We start from the raw sequence: 11439 nt of genomic DNA, 5'->3' as shown, positions 1-11439 counted from the left end.
GATGGTCATGTTAATTGTGTGCACTGATTGTTGAAATGCAGGAAACTAGATCAACTGAAGAAACACTTGTGAGAAGAAGCCAAAAACCTAGTCATACCTCAGAAGATGGAGGATCTCAAGCTAAGGTAAAGTATCGACACTTTCATGTCCACTTGGCTACTAGATGGTCATGTTAATTGTGTGCACTGATTGTTGAAATGTAGGAAACTAGATCAACTGAAGAAACACTTGTGGGAAGAAGCCAAAAACCTAGTCATACCTCAGAAGTTGGAGGATCTCAAGCTAAGGTAAAGTATCGACACTTTCATGTCCACTTGGCTACTAGATGGTCATGTTAATTGTGTGTACTGATTGTTTAAATGTAGGCCACCTCAACTCATGAAGATAGAAGAGCCAGAAAAATAAAGGAGAGAAAGAGTGTGAAGGAACCTAATAGTTCTGTACCAAAGGTATGAGCTGGTAACATTGGTATATTTTTAACTGGTGATAGTAGAAATGGTTATAATAATGTTATCATATTATTGGTAATTGAAGGTACCAAGACAGGAAGCAATTTATACCCAGGAAGCAATTTATAGCCAGGAAGATGTATACAGCCAGGAAACAATGTATAACCAGGAAGTAGAAGGGAATCACTCAAAGACTACTTACAAGCAACTAGAGGCAAAGGTTAGAAATTATTCCAGCAGTTGTACTTACTAAATGATTGATGCAATAACTGAGGCTTATAGGGTGATATAATAAAATGTGTAGACAGCAAGTGTGAACAAAATCATTAAAACTGTTAAAATGGAGAAGGCACATGAGAATAGGATGAAAAACAGTGAGGTGAAGAAGAGAAAGAACAAAGGGCCAGTCAAGGTGACAAAAGGGATGGATGTAGCATTGACTTCACCATACGATGAAAGCTGGTTGCTCTTGGGACGATTCGAGAATGCATACGAGATGAATTCATCGAAGTTATGATCAACATGGTCTTCAAGAGAACCAAAAGGTTACCACAAGCAAAGGGGAGAATGACACTACTAGGTCATGCTGAGGCACGCTCAGTCCAGTGGCCAAGAAAAAATGTAAGTTCCACTAGCCTCTTGCCTCTTGAGAATGTCAATTATCACTTGTTCTCCACATGATCAGCCTTGTTTCCATCAGCCTCTTGACAATGTAAGTTTACTGTCATGAATCAACCATGTGACACAAAACATGCTTGCAGATCAGCACTGAAGAAGTGGACATGGACATGACTCATGCATCAATTATGAGCTGCATGGACAAGAACTTGCGCATTCATTCCAGATCAGATGGTAAGGTGCTGACATTGGAGGAACAAGCAGCAAATCGGGAAATGAGGAGGAGGGCAGAAAACCCTGACAGCCAGACAACTAAGAGGAGGAGAACCTTCACCTTCAAATCAAAAGCCTCCATAGGTGATGGAAACAAGGCTGATGATGTGTGACCAGGCCTATGCTTGCTTGCTTGTAAGTTATACAATGTGTTGCTTGCTTGTAACCCTGCCAAGCGGATACTGGATGCTTGTAAGTTATGACTGGATGCTTGCTTGAAACTATATGACTGAATGCTTGCTTGTAAGTTATGACTGAATGCGTTTTATGACTGGATGTTTTAAAATGTTGACTGAATGCTTGCTTGTAAGTTATGACTGAATGATACTGATGAATTGCTTGATGTCTGCTGGCAGTCCTGCTATGAAATGCCGGCAAAAACTATTAATGGCATCTCTGTAGCGTGCCAGGAAATGGTTTCTGCGACGTTTCCAGCTTGTGCCAGGAAAAGATTCCGCGGCATCTCCAGATTGTGCCGGCAAAAACCTTCCACGGCACAGATGAAAAGTGCCGGCAAAACTCTGAACAGGCACAAACAGATCTGCCTGAAATAGCTATTACTGGCACCTGTTCCTGTGCCTTGACATATATACCGCGGCATTTCATGAAAAGTGCCGGCAAAGACCAACAACGATTGGAATAAACGCAGCACTTTTTTTTGTGCCACAAAAAACCTTTGCCGGCACTTTTGGTACCTTTGCCGGCACTTTTTTGTGCCGGCAATATGGATACCTGACGCAGTGTGTTCCATTAAGATTTGAAAGGTGTGGAGGTTGAGCAGACCGAACTGGTAGGTACATTCGCCGGTACACGTTGGCTAGTGGCCACACTCGGCAACACCGCACAAGGTAGAGACTACTGACACATCGCTGTTACATCTTCACTTCGCTGCACCTATGGTTCAGATATCTTACAGAGGTGGTTCGATCACACGTTGTCTTCTCATGTGACTCGACGAGCGATCCTGGCGTCAGTCGTAGGCGGCGCTGAAGAAGACCTTGGCGGTGTTGCCGGCGAGTATCTGGAGCACGCCGGCGTTGGACCGCGCGACGCACCGCGGCGACTTGAACTGGCTCACAGGGGAGCCCATCGCCAGATAATGCCGCAGTACCTTCTGGAACGTGCCCCTCTGCAGCACCCGCAGCTCCAGCGGGCTAATGGCGCCGGACCTCCTAGACCCCACGTACCCGGGGTCGGCGAAGGACAGGTCCAGCTCGTCGCAGCACCCCTGCAGCACGTCGGCGGCCACATCCGTGGCGGCGGCGTTGAGCTCGAAGAAGATGACGTAGTGGGCCGGGTCCGACGACATGTCCGCGTGGCTCGTGTAGTCCACCACCTCCAGCTTCTCCACCGCCAGGAACTTGGCGGCCGCGGTGTCCACGGCGAGCTGCAGATCCTGCTCGCTGTTCTTGTCGATGTTGATGGACAGCATCAGGTTCCGCCGGCACACGAACTTGAGCTTCGGCGTCGCGTTGTGGAACCCGGCCACCTGCACCACGTCGCCCAGCCGGTATCGGTACAATCCTGCCAAATTCATCCCAGAATCAATAATCACTAGTAAATAAATCGATTAGTAAACCAAGAAGTTCATTAGGCATCACAATTTTCTTAATCAGTAGTAGAAATGCGTCACTTCTAAGATGAGAATTGTCCAGTTAGGGCTGTTCGGGAGGATCAACACTATCACTAACATAGGAATAGCATGTAGAGACAACATATTGGCCGCTGTTTGTGACATTAGAGTTTTGTCTCTATATAAGCTTATAGACGTTTGGTTAAGTGTCACTATAAAAACTGTCGCTATGACAAAAGATATGCATTCTACAAGACATTATTAAAGACACTGTATATTGTTTCTGTACTCTAGCATAGAGAAAAAAAAATTAAAGAAAGTGATGGAATCAATCCTCACACCGGCAACATTCAAGTATGAAAAAATGTATCCACAAATGTAAATAGTGTCTAAAATTGTGTCAGTAGCTACAACATAAAGTCAGTTTATGAATAGTGCTGAACAATTTGTGTTCATATAAAATGTGTGGGAGTTTATTAATTGCCTTATAGAATGCCTCTAGGCGCCTATTTAATACCCATAGCAATAATATATCAATGTCTCTATGTTAAAGACATTTATAGCGTGTCTAGAAGAAGTAAGAAAAAGTATAATCATACATGATTATATAACAATTTGATAGAAGCAAGTTATAGAGTGGATGACAATAAATTTTCATCCATAGGAGTACCTCCGTTTCAATAATAATGATCACACTATTTTTTTTTAAAATCAAATCATGTAATGTCTGACCAAGTTCTTACTAAAAATCATTTAGATGCAAAATACAAAATCAATATCATCAGATACATGATGCTATATATTTTTCATGTGGTATTTGTAGAATATCATAGTTTTTTGATAGATTTTCAACACATGCAGCCCTACAAACTTTCCCAAAACACAACACTAATGGAACGCTCGTGAAAAAACCTCTAGTAATATCAAATCATACATGCATGCTTTCCCCCAAAAAATTAAGTATAATGCTAAAAGGCCTAATACAGCATGTAGGATGATAGGCCAACACAAGACAAACATCCAAACTAACATTTCAATATTTCTAGTTCGGTCCCTCCAAGATAGCAATAGCAGATGTGATCCGGTGACCACTCTGTGTTGACAGATTGGACATGCACCTGTACCTGACCACTTTCATATTGTGCCGTTCTTATCCGATTAATTATCTGCCAGGGCCACGGGACACAACATCTCCTGTACAGGGTCCTTTATGTGGCACCCATACTCAACTAATGCATGGAGCTATATATGCAGCTAGGAGTGATCAAAGTCCGAATGCTACGACAGATCCGACGGATTAACTGACGTACTGAAGACTAAACAAGAGCAGGATAAGATCATGGTAGCGAGGTAGAGTTTTTCTAGCTGGTATTGGTCTTCGTTCTTATTTTTGTTTTGTTTTGCTTGACAGTTGCAGGTGTTGCATTCAGAAGTGTGAATGCATGGCATGCGACCTGCTCCGGGAATGGAACAGTGCGAGTTCCAAGCAAACTGCTCCTGGCCAAGAACGATGAACAAACGCAAAGCGACAGACAGCCATAGGAGTCACCCTTTTGTCCTAACATACTGTTGTTGTTGTTGTTGCTCCACCGGTTCAACACCTAATCCGTGGATTATTTACACATAGGCGTACTGTTTGATAGCCGATGGATGCTAGCCAATTAGCTCCCAAGTGGAAGTCATGTAGTACCAACCAAGATTTTTCTTGTGGTTTTGGGCAAAACAATGAGCATTTTTAGAGACAAGTGAGAGCTGAGATGTCTATCCACTTATGAAATGATTATGTTCACTTCAGATAGTGCCGAAAAAGTCCTTGGACTTGCATCACCTTGTTTTTTTGCTGAAGAAAAGGAGTTGCGCCCGCATCACCCGTGTCCAGTAGTCAGCAAAGTTAATGTACACTCGACTGTGTAACTTTCATACAGATCATTCAGCGCAAGCTACCTTGTGATCGACAGACTGACAGTAACACCACATCTAATGCAGTACGCGCACAAACCGGATACAAATGGTCTTTATACCGTACCAGGCTACTATCTATGTTCTGTTTCGTGAAGCAATGTGAGAAGCTACTGTAGCACTGCGACTTTGCTCTTCTGTATCCCCTCAAAAAGTACCCACTCCCCCAATATATGTCGCAACAAAATAAAGTCTCTAGTTCATCAGATGGCCGGCTTAGTTGTGACCAAATTGACCCACTAAACTCTGGACTAGATAACCCAACAGATAAACGCCAGTATAACGTCCACTTCAAATCCCTGTGCGTTTCAGCAGGATTCCATCGACCGGTGACCGCCTTTATCTGCGCAATGGCCATTTGGAATTCTGGACATTTATTTGTCTGAAAAGTGGATGCTCCACTTGTTTTATGGAAGCGCAGTGAAGGAGTGATCACCGAGCACAAGGGTTTGGAACTCGAAGGCGACAGGCAAAGTCAATGCCCCCCTTGCCAAGTCAGGCGTGATGCCAACAACTAGGATAGCCTATGGACTGAAGAAAAAATCTATTGTCTTTACTGTACTGTAATGTCTCTGCAAACCACGAACTCGATTTACTAAGGGTGCGTTTGATAGCCCGCTGCCACTCTAACCAGGTTCTGGATTTGCTAGGGGCGCGTTTGATAGTTCGCAGCCACTCTAACCAAGTCCTAGGATGAAGAATTTAGCCAGTTTGGTTTTCTTGGCTCTCCCCACGCCGTGCCCATCACGAGTATTATAGCACCCTCCGGCTTGTTTCGGGAGGAATGTCCAAATCTGCAAATTCCGTGGAACATGACCCATTCGAGGGGAATATCATAGTGCCGCGTGCAATGGCTGCAAGCGTGGAGAAGCGCGGGAGGCGGAACATGTGCTCGCCTGCACGCACTCCACTCCAGTCACCGGCCCCTCTCCTCTCTCTTCCCATCAACCAACTCCCCGCCTCCATGTATTCGTCGCCACCTCTGCCCCCTCTACCGCACCCGCCGAAGCTTTCTCCCTGGTGGGCCGCAAGGAGCAAGGGGAAGTTCCGCGAGTTCGAAGACGGTGGGCTCCACTACGCAGTGACGCCAATTGACCCGATCGTGGTGCAAGTGTTAAATCAGTCGTCCCCTTTGCACATGGGCTTATGGCGAGCACGAGGGCGGCCGTGGCAGCCAGGGCGGCCACGAGGATTCAATGGGGAGGACGGGGCTACCGATGGGGACATTTCCCCCCCAGAAACGGGTACGCATCGAGCAGAGCAGCGCGGGAAACCGGGTCTAGCCGGTAGATAGAGGTCCCACCAGGCTTCGTCCCTTTTCCGTGGCACGCTAGCCATTACCGCGGATCCCGCCCGCATTTCCTCCTTTTCTAGCTACCATGGCGGCTTGACTGGCTCCCGCAGGTGCACCGGGACCATCGGCACCAACTCTAGCACATCTAGCACATACAAGAGCTCCGAGGATGCCTCCTTAGATGGGACCAGTCTCCCTCCATCCAATGGCAGATTTGAACCCCCCCCCCCCCCCCCCTTCCAAATGGGTTAGGGTTTGATCATTGTAAATAAAGTATTCTCTAGATGTTGTTGGCCAAGTTCAAGATCAAGGAGGAACTAAACACCTAAACACCGGCTCCTTTAACGTTTCAGAAGGCAAGTTAGGAAAAACAACAGAGCGAAGAGAGGGAATTGCAACATTAGTACCCTGTTGTATACACTAATTAATTACTATGGGTAATTATTGTGGTCATAAAAAGTTAAACTAAGTTTTATTAGACCATAAGTTTTGTATGTCTGTAATTAATCTAAATACATGGCCAAATTATTATGACATGTTTTTCGGTTATTTTGGCCTTAACTAAATGGTTTTGAACAAGCAAAGTTTTTTTCTTTTTTTCGAAATGGGGTGAGCCCCGGCCTATGCATCGGTTGATGCACACAATCTTTTATTAATAAACTAAATATTAAAAGTTTACAATTCAGGGATCAACGAGGGTCGATATAAAAATCAACCACCGAAAAAAGAGGAGATTGCTAAGCAAACTAGACATCATGTAATCTCTTAATAGGCCGCCAAATAATCTGGTAGAAAATATCCTGATCAACCATTCGAAGGTGGTTGTATCCAGAAACCATGATTTTAAACAAGCAAAGTTAGGGTTGTCTAACTTTCCTTCTAGAAGTTAGAGGATCCAGTTCCCTAAACACCTGCTCGTTGTGATTCTGCCAACCGACCCCAGGGAGCCCCACCCCAAGAAGCATAAAAATCGGCCTAGATACCAAAGTCGCCCTAGCTTCTGGGTTCAATGTTGATGTATGGACAGTAATTAAAGTACTAGCGCAGTGGTTCATGCGTACCTGCGAAGGTGGTCATGACGACCTCGTAGTGCTCGCCGACAGCGACGTCCGTCAGGCCGACGGGCTCCGCCTCGCCGTGGCAGCAGCACGCGTCGTCGGGGCTGGACCGCCTGAGAGGGATGAACTCGAAGTAGCCGATGTCGGGGAGCACGGTGAAGGTGGCGCACTCCGGGGGCACCGCCGGCTCGACGTTGGCGCCGATCCACCCCTCGGACGCGCCGTACTCGGCGGCGATCAGCGGCAGCCCGCCGGCGTAGTGCCGGAGCTTCTTCACGTAGTGCTCCATGGACCCCGTCATAATGCCGTACACGTACTTGGCGTTGGGCCACAGCGCCGGGATCACCCCGTACCAGTTGCTCAGGCCGGCGCACTTCCGCGCCACGGCGTCCGCGAGCTCCGGGTTCGGCCCGGCCAGGAGCGCCGACACGGCCTGCTGGACGGCCGGCGAGGTGACGCGGATCGGAGACAGTTCGCCGCGGCGGATGTCGGCGCAGAGCTCCTCCCACACCCGCTCGAAGGTCTGGAAGGCGAGCACGACGCTGTGCGCGAACGTGGCCGACACCATCTGCACCTCGCCGGCGCGGAGCAGGCCGCAGAGGAGGTGGCAGTAGAGCGACTGCGCGAAGTCGGCGCCGAAGATGACCTCGTCGGGGCTGCAGCACTGCGACTGCACGTCGCGCATCGTCGCCTTGAACGCCTCGCTGCGGTACACGTTGGTGGTGGCCGTCGTCGCCGTCAGCCCGCCCTTGGTCGTGAACTGCCGGCTGCTGTAGATGAACTGCAGCGCCTTGCCGTTCTCCACGGGGAACTCCCTGCCGTCGTCGTTAAGCAGTCGTTGCATCAACAAGTTAGCACACACGTCGTCCAAGAATTGAGCTCATTAATGGAGATCTCACTAAGTAGTAGAACTATAACGAGAATGACTGACTGACTGTACGACAATCGTGCTCGTGCGTTATTAGGCGCGGATCAAAGATTTAATCCACACAGGTTATAATTTGATTACTCCATTTCAACTCACTGATCGATCAACACTGTTGCTTCACGTGGTGTATGAATTGGGAACAGCAGAATCATGGGAGAGAAGGACTCCACGGACCGAGGCCTGGCACCAGAACTCGAACGAAATCTGAAGGAGATTTGCTGTGTACGTACGCACCTGTTCCTGAAAGCGTAGGAGGTGCGGTATATCTGCATCGTGGACTTGACGAGCTCCTCGTTGAACAGCAGGTATTTGCGCTTCCCCTGCGTCGTGCCGGAGCTGCAAATCACCATGATCAGTATTCGGGAGCTAACAGAGGAGCTAAAGCCAGAGCTAGTGGACTTGGTAACTAATGACAAACCTTAGGGAGATAGACGTGACGGGCTTGCCGGTGAGGACGGGCGTGGCGTCGCCGTCGACGATGCGGTTAATGTAGGGCTCGAAGTCGGCGTGCGTGGCGAGCGGCACGCAGGCCCGGAAGCTGGCGGGGTCGGTGCGGCCGGCGAGGCCCAGCCCCTGCAGGTACTCGGCGGCGCCGTTCTCGGCGAGGATCCGCCTGAGCGTCTCCCGCTGCACATTGGCGGCGTCGCGCGTGAGCCGGTCGAACTCGGCGATCACCTTCTCCCCGCTGAAATTCCCGCCCTTCTTCTCCAACATCTTGCTGCTGCTTCTTCTTACAGGATGATCACTCCTGATGCAGTGGCGCTAGCTCTGCCCCGGTCGGGATGCAAGAAGCTGCAATAGCAACAAGTGGCACCAAGTCAAGTCAAGAACATGGGAGTGGTGGTGGTTCAGCTCTTGAGGACGAACGCCAGCGATGAGATTCTGCATCGAACAGCCCTCTTTCGGATAAAAAAAAAAGCCTCAAACGGGACAAAAACTAAGAGCAGGACTTTTCTTCGATGGAACAAAACACCAAAATTCAGAGGAGGGAACAGTTGAGAACAGCAGCCACAAGGTAGCGTGCTTCTCGCTACGCGCGCGGGGTAGAACAACTTGCAAGACCTGTTTGCCAAATTGGTTCAAGCGAGAGACAAAGATCCAGCGGTTTTCTCTTGTTCGAGGCAGCAACAGGAACGAAATGGCGTGAATCGAAGACAGGAGCTCCAGAAAAGAACAGTACAGCGCAAGAGACAAGAACAGGTCGGAGGAGGCATGGCCACGAGGCCGGAGCCCACTGGGCGTGGGCGCACGCACCTTGGGCTTGGGGTGTCCGCCGCGGCATGCACGGGCGGGCGCGGCCACCTCGCGCCGCGGCAACGGACAAAGCGGCACCGGCACGGGCGCCTTTTCTTCTCCCGGGAAGACACCTAGGCGCGATGACAGAGGGGATAGTGGCCGGTGGGAGTACGGTGAGGAGGAGAGGACGCCGGCGCATATATACACGCTCGCGCGGAGCTCGTTTAAGTGAAATCAAACATATCCGATTTGATCCACGTGGATAGAAATGGGTAAAAACCTAGCCCAGCGGTCTCACACAAAGCGCAGACGCATCGAGTGTCCGTGTCCATCTAAGTAGGGCCCGCCTAGCGGTAGGTGAGCGGGTTGCACCGCGTCGCCTCCTGCACGACTGCATTGCTACACTTCTATGTGTATCTAGTCGCTGCGGCACCATTAATGGCACGCTTTGGCTTCAGTGGCGAAATTAGGGCTTCTGCGCACCCAACAATGACATGCGCCTAGAACCTATCCTCGGTATTCATAGCAGTTGCGCCCCTGTCCTTTATAAAGACAATGAAGTTTTCCCCGCCATTGCCACCATCTCGCCCAACTCTCCTCCACCATATCCCTCCGTGTTTTCTAGAGAACAAGCATCGCCACCATGGACATGGGCAAGGGATGGCCTTTCAGGAAGACAAAGCACGACAAAGAGGTCGGTTCGTTGTCGGCGAAGAAGAAGAAGCCGCACACCCGCGTCCGCGTCACAGTCGACGTGGTCGAGGCCTCTACTGCAACCGAACGGCTGCGTTGTGGAGTGGAACGATGTCCACCTCCCCTGTGGCTGGCTGCTTAGCCACCGGCGGGTTCCCATACTTTTGGTGTCACGTGTCGACACCGGAGGGACCAGGGTCCCGTGAATCGACTCAAGATACCTAGGAGAGCACTCGTTTGGTCATTTTTCGAGAGGGAATCATCAGCTCTGACATAACCGCAATGTCTGGGGAATGGCAGCGTTAGTCGTGACTCGGCCCTGACCGCTTGGACCAGGCGTTGCCCGGTGGGATAGTCTAGGCCCGGGCTGGTAACGGCGTGGGTATCACCGATGGACTCCTTCACAAGGCTGCCCTCTTCCATGTATAAAGCAGAGAAGGGCGCAGACGAAAGGAAATGAAGAGTTAGCTGCAATGGGGAAGGTCATAGCTAGGACGGTGCAGGAGGTAGCCCATAGCCAGCTGACAAGGTAATGGGGCCAAAAACCCGGGAGGCCATACGGTAACGCGGGAACGATGATACATGCCCTCTTACAAGATAAGGAGCAATATGGCATGGTCCCACACCCACGTCTTCCCACACCGATGCCCAAGCAGTGAGGAGGAAGCTGGAGCAAGGCGGAAGAGAATCTTAGGCCATTGTGGTATCCCCCTGAACTATAAAACGAGGACCATGGCCTAGGGCAAGAGGAAAGGAAGAGACGGGACAAGAGAGGGAGGATGGAATAGGAAGAGAGAGAGGATGATATGGGGTGGGTCTTGGACACGTCCTCCTCAAGACCGACAAGCCCTCCTCGTGGCCCAATGACCCGAGCTCGGGCCAAAGCCATACACCAAGAGGTGAATTCGCTCCTTTCCACGTATACGTTTGATACCTCATTGGATGGAAGCTACCTCATGCCGAAGCTCTATGTGTCATTAGGTACAAGTCTCACCAAGGATCTGAAGAAGAAGAAGAAGAAGAAGAAGCACCATTGGTCAAGGAAGAAGAAGAGAAGAAGGGAGAACCACTTCAGCCGGTGGCATCAGCTCAAGGTCGGCACTGTCGCCCTCCATAGGTCGGCAGTGCCGGTGGACGCACCCCAGCACTGCCGGCCGACGCACCCCGGCACTGCCGGCCTCCACGCATCGGCACTGCCACCCGAAGATGCAGCAGCAGCAAGTGGCCAGCACTGCCGCTGGGCGCACCCCGACACTAACGAGCCCACCCGAGTTGACTTCATCTGAACCGTTGATTTTAATCATGTGGCTGTGTTTATTTCGCAAATGACTAAGTTACCCATGTTTTGGATCTGACCT

At 49.8% G+C, this 11439-nt stretch overlaps 1 protein-coding gene across 2 annotated transcripts; it reads right to left on the bottom strand.

Moving 5' to 3' along the window:
• Positions 1-2090: 2090 nt before the first annotated feature.
• On the bottom strand, positions 2091-9563 carry LOC127341884 (jasmonoyl--L-amino acid synthetase GH3.3). Of its 2 annotated transcripts, none has more exons than XM_051367825.2 (5): positions 9407-9563; positions 8571-8944; positions 8387-8488; positions 7228-8039; positions 2091-2864 (listed from the first exon to the last, which is right to left on the bottom strand). In XM_051367825.2, exons 2-5 carry the CDS (start codon positions 8864-8866, stop codon positions 2311-2313), a joined length of 1764 nt encoding a protein of 587 aa, XP_051223785.1. In that variant the 5' UTR covers positions 8867-8944; positions 9407-9563; the 3' UTR covers positions 2091-2310. The 2 variants fall into 2 exon arrangements, with proteins under 2 accessions (XP_051223785.1, XP_071684137.1); XM_071828036.1 differs by lacking the exon at positions 9407-9563 and adding an exon at positions 9020-9187.
• Positions 9564-11439: the final 1876 nt, after the last annotated feature.

This window comes from Lolium perenne, chromosome 3 (assembly GCF_019359855.2).
Source record: "Lolium perenne isolate Kyuss_39 chromosome 3, Kyuss_2.0, whole genome shotgun sequence".
In the NCBI taxonomy this organism is placed as follows: Eukaryota; Viridiplantae; Streptophyta; class Magnoliopsida; order Poales; family Poaceae; genus Lolium; species Lolium perenne.
Note: the sequence above shows the minus strand (reverse complement) of the source record. Positions and strands in the feature narration are given on the sequence as shown.

Bases quoted from the DNA above. Each gene is read 5' to 3' on its own strand.
- LOC127341884 (XM_051367825.2), bottom strand. From the start codon at position 8,866: ATGTTGGAGAAGAAGGGCGGGAATTTCAGCGGGGAGAAGGTGATCGCC. The intron at 8,489-8,570 runs GTTTGTCATTAG...GGTGATTTGCAG, and splicing joins GTCACGTCTATCTCCCTAAG to CTCCGGCACGACGCAGGGGA. The intron at 8,040-8,386 runs GTGCGTACGTAC...CGACGACGGCAG, and splicing joins TCCTACGCTTTCAGGAACAG to GGAGTTCCCCGTGGAGAACG.